Source organism: Coturnix japonica, chromosome 22 (genome assembly GCF_054131305.1).
Source record: "Coturnix japonica strain WE chromosome 22, WE-NBRP24, whole genome shotgun sequence".
In the NCBI taxonomy this organism is placed as follows: domain Eukaryota; kingdom Metazoa; phylum Chordata; class Aves; order Galliformes; family Phasianidae; genus Coturnix; species Coturnix japonica.
The window spans coordinates 5,388,830-5,404,958 of NC_140684.1; the positions used below are offsets into that span (position 1 = coordinate 5,388,830).

The 16,129-nt window shown below is 56.4% G+C and overlaps 3 protein-coding genes across 3 annotated transcripts in view; 2 read left to right on the forward strand and 1 right to left on the reverse strand.

Annotated features, from left to right (window-relative positions):
* ABR (ABR activator of RhoGEF and GTPase) overlaps positions 1-3,215 on the reverse strand; it is a 30,134-nt gene extending 26,919 nt beyond the window's left edge. The window contains exon 1 of the mRNA XM_015880693.3: positions 2,834-3,215. Coding sequence (XP_015736179.2) covers positions 2,834-3,170 — 337 coding nt within the window. The 5' untranslated portion in view covers positions 3,171-3,215. The remainder of the gene's footprint in view (positions 1-2,833) is intronic.
* Positions 3,216-5,758: 2,543 nt separating this feature from the next.
* Positions 5,759-6,784, forward strand: BHLHA9 (basic helix-loop-helix family member a9). The gene has a single exon (XM_085522117.1). The coding sequence runs from the start codon at positions 5,870-5,872 to the stop codon at positions 6,509-6,511; it is 642 nt and encodes a 213-aa protein (XP_085378243.1). The 5' UTR covers positions 5,759-5,869; the 3' UTR covers positions 6,512-6,784.
* Positions 6,785-7,748: 964 nt separating this feature from the next.
* Positions 7,749-15,600, forward strand: TRARG1 (trafficking regulator of GLUT4 (SLC2A4) 1). Its single transcript, XM_015880896.3, has 3 exons — positions 7,749-8,534; positions 11,549-11,681; positions 12,226-15,600. Exons 1-3 carry the CDS (start codon positions 8,145-8,147, stop codon positions 12,231-12,233), a joined length of 531 nt encoding a protein of 176 aa, XP_015736382.1. The 5' UTR covers positions 7,749-8,144; the 3' UTR covers positions 12,234-15,600.
* The last annotated feature ends 529 nt before the right edge of the window (positions 15,601-16,129 follow it).

A 16,129-nucleotide genomic window follows, 5' to 3' on the forward strand; every position in this document is an offset into this window, starting at 1 on the left:
GGCCAGATGCACATTTTAGCCCTTGGCTAACCTGGGATCCCTGTATGGACCCAAGGGAACACCTCCCCCACCAGCAGAGAACGGGAAAAAGAGTTTTCCTGCAGCTGACGGGGTGGGGGGGAAATCTCACCATCAAAGACCTCACTGCACTGAACAGAAGTGCCTTTCCAGCCAAAAAAAAAAAAAGAAAAAAAAAAAAGAAAGAAAGAAAGGAAAGAAAAGCAAAACACATTTCACAGCCACAGTAGGATTTACAATGCAAATGTATTCAGGCCCTGCAGGGCACTTCTTTACAGTTTTCATTAATGGTACCAACCTGCCCCAGTGTCACCTCCCCAGACCCCCCCCCATATCTCCAGGCAGCTCCGTGCTTGGAAAAGCAGTGTGTCCTGCACCTCCCAGCACAGCGCTGGGCCCCACAGCAGATGGGGACGGTTCAAAGGTCCCAGGCAGGGCTCACACACACACATGCTGGGGTTTTGTTCCCTCCTGAGCAGTTAAAATTAAACACTGCCGCTCTGCATGTCCTTCCCAGACCAGAAGAGGAACTCGCAGCGCACTCAAAGCCAAACAAACACTTTTCCAACAGTGGAAAACACTACGAAGTTAAAAAATAAAGAGGACACAGATGTCATGGCCAGGCTTGGGGCCACCCACACACCTACAGCTTCAGCTCCTGCCTGAAGTCCCTCCTTGCTGTAAAGGGAGAGAAATGGAAGTACAGAGAAGCTGCAAAGTGACGGCAAAACATTTCACTTTCTGTCACCTCGTGCACACCATGAGCTGCTCTGGACAGAAAGAGATGCATGGAGACAAACCTCGGACCACGTGCAGTTTCCTGTTCTCCTTTTTATTAGGGCTTTTGGGGACCTTACAAGAGAAGGATGAAGTATCAGCAGGGCACACAGGTGCCTGGAGTAGGGATGAGCCTCAGCTCCATTGGGGCTGTGCTCACTACCACTGTGCCATAGGGACCCCACTGCTGCCCCCAGGATCTGGGTCACACTTCCCAAGGTCACAGCGAACGTGGGGTGGTTGTGCTCGTGGAAGAGGCCACGAGATGTGATTACAGATAATGGAGGAATGTGGGTTTTACTCACAGCATCCTGCTGTGCTGTACCTGACACCAAACATTCTGCCCTCATCCTGCTGGGCTGCAGTGTGTCCTCAAGAGGAGTTCATGCAGCAAAGCAGCTTCATGCAAAGCAGACCTCTTCCTAAACTTCCCAGCAATGAAACCCAGCATGGAAGTGTTCTTCCTCTGACTGCAGCCCAAACACTGAGCACAGAGCATCCCCTCAGCCCCCTTCTCAGTCCCCAGCACAGGGACAGGTGATGGTCAGATGGAGGGAATGCCAGCCCTTCGCACTCTTCCTCTCAGCCATCTGTTTGCTGACACTTTGATTGGGCCAGTCCTGAGCAAGCTGGCACGGATGTTATCTCCAATGCCAGCATCAACATATCTGGCTGTCACACGCCCTCCTCTCACGCAATAGCTGCAGACAGAGGCATCTTGCAGATATCCTCGCTTTAAATCAGATTAATCACAAGCTACTTAACGGAAACCACTGTGTTTCCCATGGTAATTCCTACAAAGACAATACCCAGCGCTGCTGCATTACGTTACTGTGAGCTCGGCCGCCTACAAAAGGAGAGCCCCAAACTTTATGAAAATACCAGGGGACCCCAAACCAGACAGCACGCACCAAATTACCAACCACAGCACAGCACAGCTGGGAAGCATCACTGCAATCAGGAATTGGTTGTTACAGCTGAACAGTAAAGAGAAGTGAGAAGAAAAGGCAAGAGCAATAAATGAGCCACACGTAACTAGAAAGGGGGATCCAATCATCGGCCACACGCTGCTTATTGTATGCTCAGACTCTGCTGTGAAATGTCAGCACACACTGAGTCCCTTATAATGTGCAACAAAGCAGTGCTGATGCCAAGCAATGGCATGGAACATGCTGGGAAGAGCCCATCACTGTCACCGTCACCATCACCCACTCAGCCCCCAGCTCTGGGAGCCGATTGTTTGGGCTCAGTTTGTTTGGGGCAGGGAACAAACCAACCCCAACCAACTGAGCAGGAGCAAAACTAATGCAAGTCAGTCGCAGAGTCAGCGACATAAGTGCCATCTTCTGGCTGTCAGGGCCGTGTTTGAATCGGGATGAAAGCACACAGGATGATGCAATAACAACTTCCAGGCCACTGGAAGTAGGACAATGTGACAGTGTTGGCTCCTTGCGCCCTCAGTGCCATGAAACATGCAGCAGCTTGCAAAATAGTGTGTCCTCGGGATGCCTGGACACCTCACATGTCATCCTTAGAGGCTGCAGGACTTCACACCCCTGAGCTAAGACACACCTGGAGGAAGCGGCTTTTGTGCAGCATCCCAGCCCCAGAGCTGGGCTGCTGGGACCTCACCAAGAAGTAGCCGCATGGGGTCAGCCCAAGGACGGGGCCTTGGCACAGGATGCCCTTGAGAGCAGGACAGCACGGGGCCGGGGGTGGCGTTAACTGAGGCACAAGGGCACTCGGTGCTCGTGGCGGTGCGATGGGAACATCCTGCAGAGACTGTCGGATCCGCTGCTGTGCCGTGGCACGGGTTGAACGACCACGTGCAGGGATGGCACAGGGTGGGGGGACACGAGCACGACGTCCTCGGATGTGGCACATGAGGGTCGCCCGGATAGACAGCACGGGACACCCCTGACCGTGCAAACGGGGACAGCCCGGTGAGGAGCTGGCGCGGGGGCTGCGGGGCAGCACGACCCCTCTGCCGTACCGGGGGGGGGGGCAACCCCGCTGCCAGGCCCCCCTCGCCACCCACCTGCCGAGGACGCGTCCTCCGCTCCGGAGCTGCCGTCGCTGCCTCCCTCCGGGGAACTGCCTCGGGGGACGGCGGGGGGCGGGCGGCGGCGCGGCAGGGCCGGGGGGCGCGGGGGGGCGCGGGCCAGGGCCGCCTCCAGGTACAGCACCTTGAAGCGCTCCTCGGCCAAAGCTCGCTGCAGGCGCCGCAGGTGCCGGCGGCATCGCTCCAGCTCCCGCTCCATGGCCCGCACCGAGCCCAGCTCCATGCGGGGAGCCGGTTCCCCCGGGAATTCCTCCTGCCAGTGTCGGGCAAAGTCCGCCCGAGCCACGGACGCCGCCTCCTCGCCCGCTGCCATCCCCGGGCTTCCCCGCCGCCTTCCTCCTCCTCCCCCTCCTCCTCCCCCTCCTCCTCCCCCTCCTCCTCCCCCTCCTCCTCCCCCTCCTCCTCCCCCTCCTCCTCCTCCTCCTTCCGCCCCCCACCACCGCCGCGGGCCCTGACGTCGGCTCCCGCCCGGCCCCTCCATCCCGCCCCCGGCCGCTCCTCCTCGGCACGGCCCCGACGGGGCGGGCGTAGCGCTGCCACCTCCCTCCGGCATCGCCTGGCCCGGCCCAGAGCGGCTTGCTGCGGCCGGAGCTCGGCGTCCACTCCTGGAAAATCGGAGGAAGCCGCCCCCAGGCTAAAGGAGGCCCACGCCTGTAGCAGCAGCCCTTCCTGCTCGGGGTGCAAGCTGGGGTCTCCTGACACGTTTTAGGAGGATACTGAGAGGGTCGTGTACCCACAGCTGGTCTGAGCCCTTCCTGGTGAGGGTCCACCTTGGAGCTCCTGACACACACCGGGAGGTGCTAAGATGCGGCAGTGCCTGGTGCCAGCAGCATCAGAGCAAGGAACCAAGTGGCACAAATCATCCCACACACTGCAAAGAGCTGCTTCTCAGCCAGTAAGATGTGAGCCTCAATGGCACTGAGTAGTGCCCGTGCCGTGGAGCTGCCCTGTCCTAACCCATGTGCTGGGCTTGCGGCCATCAGCACCCCAAGGCTGGTGGTGCTCTGATGATAACACCTGGCATGATAACACTCTGATGGTGACACCTGGCTTGTTATCACTGACAATGACACCTGGCTTGGTGCACTGTGCTTTGCTCCCCACGCCCCACACAGGAATGGCATTTCCCTTTTGCCACGGGAGGGAGGTGTGGGTGACTCAGGACGGTGATTCACAGCCAGTGTCCTTTGTTGCCACCTGGCTGTGGCCCAGCAAGAAGAAAGCACCCTATTCATTGACGCAGGATCCCAGGAAGTGTCGCAACAGCCACCTCCTCCATCCCCAGAGTGGTTGCTCCTGCTCCTGTCCCCATGGTGGCTGCTCCCGTGTCACCCAGCTGGGCTTTGGGGCTCCTCCTGGCACAGCCTCCCCTTGGGGACTGTGGGGCAGAGACTCCCAGAACACCCCTCTTAGCTGTGGGGCCAGTGACAGAAGTGACACTGGTGCCCAGGTGAGGACAGTGCCCAGCAATGCCCTGTCCTATTCTAGACAGACAGCCCATCCTCAGTGCTGAGACCCTTTACAGCAGATGGAGGAGGAGGGGGTACCACGAGCACCCACATGATTTATATGTGGCGACAGATAATTACAGCCCTTCCATCACCTGCCATGCAGACGGCCCAGCAGAGCTTTACACCACATTTCTGGCTGCCCATCCCAACCCATAAATCTCCCCAATGCAAAGCAATAAATCAGGGGGGACTGGGAGAGCAGCCCCAGGCAGGTGTCCCTCCCCACCTGCCCACCCAGTAATGGGCACGTAGATAGGAAATGTCCAGGATGAGGTGGGGACACCCGGCGGGCTGTGCTAATTACAGGCGGCAGGTGGCATCCGACGAGCTGTGATTTATGGTCCGGTCCTTCTGAGAGCTGGGGCTGAGTCCCTGCAGGTCTGGGGCCAGCAAAGCTTCATGGCTACTGCTCTGGGTAGGATGAAGGTATGATAGGGGCCACGGGCACGTCTATGTGCTCAGCTCTGTGTCAGCTCTACATACATGGCCCAACCCCCTGCACCAATAAAGCAGCCCCATGGCATCACAAAGTGGTATTTCCCTAAGTCTCTGGCATCAAATCGCCCCCCAGAAAATCAAATAGCTTTTGATTCCTGAGCTGAGCTTGCAGCTTGCAGGGACTGGGGGACCAGAAGGCCACTGAGAGAACAAGAGGGTCACGGTGAGCACAGGTGAGTGCTCAGAGCTATTTGCAAGCTTCATTTCCCTTTGAAGTCCCACTGCCTCATCCTCCCTGCTCCCCGAGGCCCTGGCTCCTGATTTATGGGGTTCCTGAAGCAGAGGCACCTAAATTAGCTCCCACTTCAAAGAACCAAGAGAGGAGAAGGGCAATAGACAAATAGCCCAGCTAATTGTGGCCATTGATCAACCCCACTGCGGGATGATCAGATAAGGAGGGATGGATAAAGGGGACCATGTTCTCCCAGGGCTCGGCTTCTGACCAGTAGCCCCAACAATTTGTCACAATGACTCTCCAGAGCCATTTTTCAAAGCATCGTTACCCCGTGTGCAGGAGGGCATTTAGCAGCTGCTCTGTAATGAAAAGGTGGGCAAAGAGGCAGGGAATGCAACTCCAAGCTGCCTGGCCCTCCTGGTGACCCTACATCCCATGGATGGGAGACCCATGGGGAACAAGGAGGTTTAGAAATCAAACTGTGGGGAACAAGGAGATTTGGGGCACGAGGAGAGTCATCTTCTCCACCAAAAGCAAATGTGGGGAGGCAGACAGCGCTTCAGCTCCTTTGCCACCTGCCCACTGATGTGGCACTGAGGGAAGGGGTTAGTGGGCACGGTGGGGGTGGGCTGGGGCTGGACTTGAGGATCTGAGTGGTCTCTAACTGGGAGCAACCCCTGGGCAGGGCCAGCACCTGGGGGCTGGGATGGAGCCACGTGACGGCAGTGGGGTTTTTAGGGCTGGCTGCCTGACCCCAGAGCAGTGTGTGGCAGCCCTGGGGGAGGCAGGACCACAACAGCACCTTGTTCTGTCCTGCCCACTACAGCAATGTCCCAAGAAGCTGCAGCACGGCTGGGAGAGCCCGAAGGTTCGGATGAGGAATTGGAGCAGGGGGCTGCACCGCGAGCGTGCTGCAGGCAGGAGATGTGGATTCCTAAGGGGAGGAATGCAACCGCCTGCCTGGGAGATGCCGAGGAGATGAAGGTGAGGAAGAGGAGCAGGCCGGTGCGCTCCAAGGCCAGGAGGATGGCAGCCAATGTGCGGGAACGCAAGAGGATCCTGGACTACAACCAAGCCTTCAACGCTCTGCGGCTGGCCCTCAAGCACGACCTCGGCGGCAAGAGGCTCTCCAAAATCGCCACCCTGCGGAGAGCCATCCACCGCATCGCCGCTCTGTCCCTGTCCTTGCACTGCTGGCCCTGCACCCACTCTGAGTGCCGCAGGCAGGGTGTGCGGGATGGCCGCCTTGTGCCCCCCAGTGCTGTGGGTTATGGCTGCTATCCCCCCGAGAGCCAACTCCAGTGCTATGAGAGCCTGCAGGAGGATCGCCCAGCAGCCAGCCCTGTGTTCTACCCCGTGGGGAGCCAGCAGAAGCACACAAGCAACCCGCAAGCCCTCCCGCTTGCACCGCTTCCCTGGCAGCTGGGGGGGTTGCAGAGCTCTGGCTTCCAGTGCTTCCCCATCCACTGAGCCACGGAGCAGGGAGGGTGAGGCAGAGCCGGGAAGGTAACAAAGTGGGGAGTGGGATGGGACTCTGTGTGGGAATGGTGGGACGTGGAGCTCAGCTGCAGTGCCACGAGCCCAGCAAAGCCTGGAAACTCAGAGCTGGGAAGCGTGGAGGAGGTTGCTTTCTGTTCAAGGAAGGGCCAGCTCTGCGGTTTCTTTTCTTGTGAGGTTTCTCTGCTGGAAATTGTGACAATTATTTATTCTCTTTTGTTTGCTTTGTGAGAAAACATGACTTAAAAACCCAGCACTGGGGCACTGGTTGTTACTGTGTGCGATGTGGACAGATGGTGCGTGTAGATCACACTAAAGCCCCTGGCTCTGGTTCCAGCTGATGAATTAGGGGAGCAGGGGCTGGGAAAGGTTAACTCGGTTGTACTTTTAATGCTAAGCCCGTTGGTGCACATATTGGTGCCCATTCAGATTTGTAAGCCTGGACCAGGAGGGAAGAGAGACAGATGTCTGCCTTTAGAAAGTCCGTGCTTCCTCCTGGTGACTGCAAAGTGGTTCTCTGGGTTGATCTGGCACCGAGCTCGTGGCTGGGGATGGGGTGGGGGGGGACTCAGCCCTCAGCTCCTCGTGTGCCAATCCTCCTCCTCCCTTAGTCCCAGCGTGGGGTGGGGGACATGGGAGATGAACCTGGCAGAGGAAAGCCGCTAGCAGCCAGGAGGGAGAGCTCTCTGCTTAGCAAACGATCCTCCTCCAAGCGCTGCCGGTGTGAGACATCTTGGCTTTCATCTCCAGCAGATGTTCCCCTTTCCAGGAGGACTGCAGCTATGGCTGCTGGAGAAATCCTATGTCTTCCATCAGCATCCCCTGCTACGGGGCGAGGCTCTGCCTGTGTCCAACGCTCATACAACGGGATGTGAGCTCAGAAACACCAGGACCCAGAGATGTGAAAACCAAATCAAACCCACGCCCACCCCAGCCTCTCCATCACAATTCTATTTTCAGTTTTTACCCCACATTTTGGTGTGAAAGCAAAACGGATGGAAGCAGATGCTCGGAGAGATGAGAGCAGGGGAAAGGCAAAACCCTTGAGACCATCGAGGCTCTCAGCTTCACGGTCACAAAATGTAGATCCCTTTGCTGTCGGGAGGCTGCGGGGTGGGGGGGTGCTGGGGAGGGGTCAGGGGACAGCGGCTCTTTGGGTCCCCGCAGAGTGACAGCGGGGACGGGGCGGGCCCGCAGGTGTCAATCCGCACCCGGGAATCCCCCGGCAAAACGGAGAGGGAGAATTCGGAACCGGTGACGAAGAGCCGCCGTTGGAAGGAGGCTCGGTGGGCTGCCACCATCCTCCATCCCGCCCCTCGCACCCGTTGCTGTGCCCGGGGATCAGAGCGCGGGGGGAACCGAGCGGGTGGGGGTGGGTGGGAGGATCCCACGGGGGGATTCCCCTCCATCCTCAGCCCTCCGCATCCCGGCGAGCGTCCCCTCCTCGGGAGGAACGGGGCCAACCCGGGGGCGGTGCGCTGCCCTGCTCCTGCCCCGCGGGCAGAGCCCCGTTGGCCCCTCCTCCGGCACGGCCTCCCGCGGGGCGCCGAGCCCCGAGCGCAGAACGGCGGCGGCGGGGCGAGCTCCGAGCCCGCTCCGCCGGGCCATGGCGAGCGGCGACGCCCCGCCCGCGGGCTCGGGCTCCGGCTCGGGCTCGGGCACGGTGCTGCCCAGCCGCCTCCAGGAGACCGAGAAGCTGCTGGCGGCCACCGAGGGCCGGGAGGGCCTCCGGGGCTCCAAGTCCTTCACTGCCGCGTTGGCCGGCGAGGCGGAGCGCAACGGGCACGGGCTGTCCTACAAGTCGGTGTCGGTCGGGCACCTGGAGGCGGCCCCGCTGTCGCCGTCCCGGCTCAGCCTGGGCAGAGCCTCCTCCACCGCCACCAGCACGGCGGCTCCCGACCAGGGCCGCCCTCGGGACTACCTGGTGCTCGCCATCTTCTCCTGCTTCTGCCCCGTTTGGCCCATCAACGTGGTGGCCCTCGTCTTCTCCATCATGGTGAGTGCGGCCCCGACGGGCGGCAGCGGGATGCGGCGCTGTCCGCGGTGCTGCGGCGGATCGGGGCGGGGAGCGGCCGGGCGGGGCTCGGAGCAAAGAAATGGGTTCTTGGGGCTCCGAGCTCGGAAGGGTTGTGCTGCTGATCGCACGTCTCGACTGGGGCTCTCTGGGACGGCTCACGGGGTGTGGGATTCGGGATTTGGGATGCGCAACGTGGGATTTGGAAATACGTGATTTGGAATTTGGAACGTGTGGTTTGGTACTTGGGATGTGGGTTCATTCAGGATGGGGGATTTGGGATGCGGTTTGAGGCACGCCCTGCCCTGACTCCATGCCCTCTCCCGGTGTCCACGGGCAGCCCAGTTCCCCACCGGGATGGAGCAGCGAGGCACAGACGAGAGGGCTCTCCTTCTCTCCACCCCTTAGCAGCCCAACCCAACCCTGCAGCACCGGGGGGACCCGGGCAGGGGGCTCACTCCTGCTCTCAGACACTTCAAAGGGAGGAAGGCTGCACCTGCAGCTCCCACAGTTGTCCCGAAAAAGCAATTTTTCTCCATTAAATATCCCCCACACCTCAGCAAACACACCGACATCAGAGCAGGGGAGAAGAAAGGCAGCCGCCTCCCACTTGTCTCAGCAGAACCTCGCCAGCACGGCCACCCCCTTTCCCTGCTGCTGCACAGCCCCCAGCCACCCTCCCTACCATGCATTTGCAACGGAGGCAAATCTCATCTTAGAAAATGCTCAGCCACCCTGTGCTCTCCACCCAGAATACACAGGCGTCATTCCCCTACAGCACAGAACCAGGGATGAACAGCCGCCTCAAACCCTTGTGGCACCCAGGTACCCCCCCTGGTGGGGGGTGGGCAGCCTCCCGGCAGCGCGCTGACTTCCCTCTAGCTCTGCAATTGTGTATTTTCCTTTCCTAAGTCGATGCTTTTTTGCACATGAAAGCTTTGCTGGGCAATAAGAGGAGAGCAGAGAAGGAAGCAAATGAATGCTTTGTGGAGTTAGTGTCTCATAAATCATTGTTTTCTTCCAAATGCTGCTCTCAGATCCCCATAGGGCCCATGGCCAGGGGTGGGGAAACAAATAAGCTCCAGCCCTCAGGCCTTTCCTGCTCCTGGTGGTCCTGGGGAAATGAGCAACCTGGGGGCTCCTCCATTGCTCCTGGGGTGCGTCTGCTTGGAAAAGAGAGAGAGTCCCATGGGAGTGCAGAGCTCACCCAGCAGTGCCCAACACCAGGAGCAGATCAGGGGGAGTGAAACACAAAGTGAGAACCCACGCCGAGTAAAACGGGGTGCCCCAAATCCATACTGCTGCTACAGAGCGGTGTGGGAGAAGTCAAACTGTGTTATTCATGTAAATGGTGCATTCATCTATCTCAGTCTGGCGGTGATTTATACCTCCCTTGGAATGTTTTCTTCATCCAAATGCAAGTGTGGAGGATTAATGACTGATTCTGAGGAACGGGTGGCACTCAGCAGAGCACATCCAAAGCCAGTTCAGAAATGGAGAGAGGCTGAGACCATTTGTCTCTCTGTCCCGGGGACTGGCACAGGGTGGCTCTCCTGATGGCACTCACCTGGCTCCATGTGTTTTGATGTGGGTCCCTTCCAGTCCCAGCTCTGTATTCCCTAAAAGCTTCCCCTTGACACCAAGTCCTTTAGCACCATGCTGGCACGTTGCCCTTTGGGGCTCCTCTGCATCTCGATTAATAAAGAAAATAGTCATGGTTTTGTGGAGAAAAAAAACACAAAATCATAGGGTGGCTGATAGGAAGCGTCTTTAATCAAACTGTTCCGATGAATAATATATGTGCAGAACCAAATGCTTGCTAAACACGCCACACCAATGCTGATGTATTTTTCAGAATAGTTCAGGATAAACGATCACTAAACACTTCCAGATTCTGTAGTGATAAATATGTCGAATCTGTTAGCCCATATATTTTCCTTGGAAGACAGCTAGAGCTGCAAATGTGTTTCACCGCAATCTAACCCACACCCTGCAAAAACATTACACTTGGTTACAAACATCTGAGCCTATAAAAATCCCAAATGCCGGGAGCTGTCAGCGAGCAGCTCAGGGACCCCATCAATCGCTGCATGTCTGTGTTCTCCCCTGTCCCTCTGCAGCTTCCCATGGGGATTCGTTTCCTCCCCTCCTGCTCTACAATGCAAACAAGCTCTTGGCTGCCTACCGCGGATTTTGGGGGTTGTCTGCCAGGTGTGCTGTAGGGAACCACAGGGAATGAGGTTTTGAGCTCAACATCAGTGCAATGGTTTGGCTGTGTGATGCCAGATTGCCATTTATGGGGTGATGCAAGCTGAGGGCAGCGTAGGTAATGGAGCTGCATGGAGTTGGAGCTGTGCTGGCTCTCCCAGCTGCTCGTTTTCCTTTGTTTTCAATACAAGGAAGCTCACACATGGCACAAGGCATCTGAAATGCACATTTTTGGAAAGGAAAGTGCAATTGTTTGATACTTCTCCATCCTTAATTCTTGATTCTTTGCCCACGTTGCTTCTCTCCCCTATGCCTTTTCCCTACCCCAAGCCTCCCCAGACAGCTGAGAACACCACCAATGGACCTTACAGCTCCTCATTCTATTTCTCTCCCTCTCAAACCCTTCTCAGCTGGTTCCACTGAAGGTTCCAGCTCTCAGAGCTCCCTCCATCCCCTACAGACTCCAGGCCACCAGTGACTGCCTTCCTCATCCCAGCCCACCATTAATGTATTACCTTGGGGACCAAAGTCCCAAATTCCAGTTGTTGTTTTTCTTTTTTCCCCATAAAAGCTCCAGAGAGGGGTGGTTATTGCTGGTCAACACCTCCCATCCCAGCCTGGGGATCTCTCACCTAAATGCAGACCTGAACCCATTCATTGCCATCCTACCCATGGGGAGCAGGGTACAAACAATGGGCTGAGGTCCAATCCATTTCCCTTGGTGTCACAGCTGCTGAATTTTGGGGCTGCAGTCTCTCTCAGGAACTTCTCTCTATGCTTCCCCTCAGTCACGGAACAGCGGGCAGCAGGGGGATGTGGATGGAGCCCGGCGCCTGGGCCGCATGGCCCGCCTGCTCAGCATCGTGTCCATCGTGCTGGGGACCATCATCATCGTGCTCTACATCTCGCTCAGCGTCCGAGGTAACACCTCCTTCTCATTTCCCCGATTCAAGCAGAGACCTCTCCTTTTTCTTCCCCTGCCCATGGGGCTCCTTGGGCAGTTTATGGGACACTCCTGCCCATGGGTCACATCATTCCCACCCAGCAGGAGGCTCCGAGCACATGCTGGGCTGATGCATCCACCACCAACAGCACACATGCAACATGCCCCAAAGAAGGGGTTGCTTGCAGCAGAAATAGGACCAGAATTTGAGGTCCTCCTCTACTATCCCATATAAGATCCCCCAAGCAAAAGATATTTTGGCTATAACCCAAGGACTTACCTTAGCAAGGCTGAGGTGGGTTTCTGTAATGGGATGAATGCAAAGGGACTGGGGCCACGAGTCAGCCTGCCCAGTAGTGACATCCATGGGTGTGTGGGGACCTTCCCAATCACAAAACAAGCTTCTCAGAGCACCTGGGGACATGGGAATGTCACATCTCGCCCTCTGCACGGCCCAAACCCCAACGGCATCAGGGGTGCCTCTGCTGGAAGCTGCCCTAAGACCTTCTTTCTGTTTTACAGTTTCCTAGAAGACGTAGCATGCAAATACCTCGAAGAGGAGGAAGACAGTGCTCCTTTTGGGGTTTTTTTACTTTCAGCCTTGCAACAAAAACTTGTGACAGCGGAGCCCGTCTGGAGGAATGTGCGTGGCTGCTCCACCGCCTTGTGGGGATGAACGGGGATGGGCACATGGCGAGGGGACGAGGGACAAGAACTGGATGTGAGCAGAGAGGAGAAGGGGAAATCCACTACCTCATTCCCCTCCAACGGGGTGGGGAGACCACGCTGGGGGATGGACAGGAGAAGGAGGAGGAAGATTCCAGACCGAAGCTTGTTTGAAGGAAAACATAAGGACGGACCGCAGCATTTTGAGGAATCCTCCTAAGAATTTTGTCGTTCTGGGGGGGTTGTTGGTTTTTAAATCATCGAATTCTATCTCTGCAAAAACAAACAAACAAACAAAAACCACCCAAAAGCTCAAACTGCCACCGGGAACAGAGTGGTGTTCCATGCATGAGGAGGGTGAGCTGCAGAGCGCAGCGGTGCTTGGAGACATGGTGGGTGCTTTTGTATTTTTGATGAAAAAACACACAAAAAAAAAAGACATCTGAAAAAGAGACAGTGACCATTTGCATGCCTTTGGGAATGTTCTCCGTGTCTGCTCATCCATCCACGCCCCTCCATCGCACGCAGATGTCAGGGCTGGCAGAGCAGGGCGCTGCTGCATGTGGGAGCGCAGCGCTAGCGGAAGGGATCACGCTTTCTCCGTGCAACCACATGTTTCCTTCTCCATGCACCCAAATTGAGGTTAATGCCACCTGTCCTTGTTAACCCGTGGCAGCAGCACTGAGAAGCAGAGCCCTCCTACCTGCTGGGTCGCATTCGTCACACAAGAGCTGCAGCAAGACCTGGCCCTATGGCCACACTCATCTCCACTCACCCCTCCGGGCTCCAACTGAGGGCTCCAGGGGATCTTCAGAGGGATGGAGGAGCTCAGAGTCGTACTCTTCTCATTATCCCTCTTCTGCACCTCGGACACCTCCGGCATCACTGGAGCATCCTGGGCTCGGGTCCATGAGTATTATTATTTTTTAACATTTTGTATTTAACAACATGTAAAGAATGCTGACTTTTTGCTCCCCATCAGCCTCCCAGGGCCCGCTGCTCCCAGCCAAGTCTTCCACACCATGCAGCCCCATCTGACATCCCTGTTCCCACTGTGGGCTGATGCTGGCGTTGGCATTTCATTTGCCTGTGCAGGCTGTGCAAGGCTGTACATTTGCAAATGGCTCCTGGCTGTGCCCATTGGCTTTGCATTGGCCAAGCCTTCCTTTTAGCAAAACTTTGCTGGTGCAATTCCAAATGACAGATGTGGGAGCTGCACCCACTGCCCTGGGACGTGGGGTGGTTTTGGGGCACCCTGCCTGGAAGACCCCCAAACCAAACTCAGCACGTCCAAGGTCTTTGTCCATGTGGGGGCTGCTGTACATCGTGATTTACTGGGAGGAGCCCCCGAGCATCCCTGTGCTTGCATCCTTCCCAAACTGGTGAGCATGGGGCAGGTGGGGAGGCAGCAGGGAGAGCTGCTGTGCCATAAATCCTCGTACCATAGGGGTGTAGATGGGACTGTTCTTTTGTCACTTGTTCAGTTGCTCCTTGTTTCCTTTGGGTAGAGTTAATCTGAACCCAGGGGATAGGAGAGCCAAATCCCTGCGGCCACCATTATATTTTCCTTTACATTCAAAGGGGCTGCAGGGACTCAGAGCAATAGCAGGGTACTACAGCACTTTCCTGGGCTGCCTCCCCCACCCGCCCCTTGGCCTGCGCTTCATTGCAAACTGTGACCTTCTGAAAATGGACCAAATTCTCCTCCTGCCTTTTGCGACTCATTTCTTGCACGCTCAGGGCTGGAGAAGCTCTGTGCTTGCCTGTGTGCAGAGCCCACTGGCACCTGATGCCCTGTCCCTCTTGGAGAAGGGATCCCCGAGGAGGAGATGGATCAGCACATGGGGGAAACTGCAGCACTTGAGAGCACCAAATGGAGGATGGAACGCTGCCCTGGCATTACACAAAGCCTTCCAGCTCACGGCCTGAAGTGCTTCGCCACGGCTGCAGCCCCGCGGTGAGGGCTGCTCTATTCTCATAGCACAGATGGCAAAGTTGCTCCAAGTCACGTGTGCCAGCAGCTCAAAAAAGAAAACAGTTCTTTCTCCTCCTCAACATAAACAGGAGGGAACGCATCCTTCCTTTAAAACTGATGCTTCTAGAGGGCTCTGTGCAAACCAGGACCACCTTGAGGATGTACAGAGCAGGGCTGCAGGGACAGCAGAGGCACCAGAACCCATCTGAGCACAGGAGAGAGCAACAGCTTTCCAGAAAAGAACAAACAAATGAACAAAAAAACCCCATACAACACAAAGACCCCTCAACTCCTTCCCTTTTTTCATCTCCTTTCTGTCTGGATACAACTGCACCGCCCTGCACTCTTCAATACATCTCTGTGGTCCTCATCCCACACTTAATACACAGTCGAACGTCTCTCCAGCCACACAAATGTTTTCCTTCCTTGCAACTCACCTCCTGTGCTGTGCCAGAAGTCTCCCAGCACCAACCGGACCCTTTCCCCACACTCCATTAAGCTCCCTGTGTGCTCTGCAGCCCAATCCTGCACGCAGCTTTTGCTGTGGGACTCTCCAGGAGCCGCTCTCTGCAGCACTGCGGTTTCAACCAGGCTCTTTGCAGGATGCAGTGACCGTGGGGCAGAAGGGATGCACAGCTCTCAGTGTCCAACTGATACCTGCTGGTGGAGGGGACCAGGAGGGTTTTAGCACAAAGGGAGGCAAACGACAGAAGAGCTTTCCCAGTTTGCTGTATTGGTGATGATTTCCCTTTTCCTAATTTGTTTCACTCCTTTCCAGTTGCTGCCAATTAAACACCAATCTCATTCCTGTTCGGTCTGAGCCCAGGATGGGGCTGAGCCGCCCCTATGGGCTGCTCCCATCACCTCATCCCCAGCACCCCCAGCCCCATCCCAGCACTTGGCCGCTCACTGCTGCCCAACACGAACTGATTGCAGACTGAAGGCCCATTATTTTCTTTCCACGTGCACTCTTTCATTTTGGCAATGCTAAAATCTCCCATGCTTGGGGACAAGCCAAGGGATTGGGGAGGGAGGGGGAGGAGGGGAGCAGCCTTTTCAAAGCAGGGGGTATCCCAGGGTGCAGCCCCAATCCTTGGAGCCCAACTGGAGGAGCACTCACCGGTGCCATGGACAGTCTGGGAATCTCCTTGCTGGTGGATGTTTCTTTTTCTGCGGGATGATATGGTGTACCTTATATACTTCCTTTGTATTTCTTGGCATGAGAAAAGAATTAAAATGTAACATGCATGGTCAAAGCCGGATTTGCTTCTTCTGTCTAAACGAGAGCAATATATCAAATTCAAGGTGTTGGTTTAATTATTGCTCCCCATTCCGAGAGCAATGCGGCATTTTGGCTGTAGCCAGCAGGCCTCACCTCTGCAGCTCTTTATTCTGCACAGCCAATGAGGAGAGAATGCAGACACGTTCCAAACCCAAATCCTCAAATTATTGATCAAAACCACAGATCTCCTGAATGGACAACCGCCCTGGGCAGCCTCCTCCATCCCCTCATTCCTATCCCAAATGGTGGCTGTAGGAAGGAGCCCAGCAGAGCTTTGGGCTGTTGGTAGGCAGCGGTAGGGCCAAATCCCTCATTTTCTTTCTCAAAAGACAAAAGCTGAAGTTGTGGTTTGTGGATCCATCACCTGCATTTCATACTACGAGGTACTGCCTGAACAGTCCTGCAGCACACAGACCTAACCAGCCTTCTCCATGCCCTTCCCCTTTATCACAACACCATCTCCCATTGGGCTCTGCACCACGCTAAGCCATTCTGAACACATT

Excerpts from the sequence above, each read along its gene's own strand:
- TRARG1 (XM_015880896.3), top strand. The coding sequence starts at position 8,145 with ATGGCGAGCGGCGACGCCCCGCCCGCGGGCTCGGGCTCCGGCTCGGGC. Across the intron at positions 8,535-11,548 it reads CCCTCGTCTTCTCCATCATG|TCACGGAACAGCGGGCAGCA; the intron begins GTGAGTGCGGCC and ends GCTTCCCCTCAG.
- BHLHA9 (XM_085522117.1), top strand. The coding sequence starts at position 5,870 with ATGTCCCAAGAAGCTGCAGCACGGCTGGGAGAGCCCGAAGGTTCGGAT.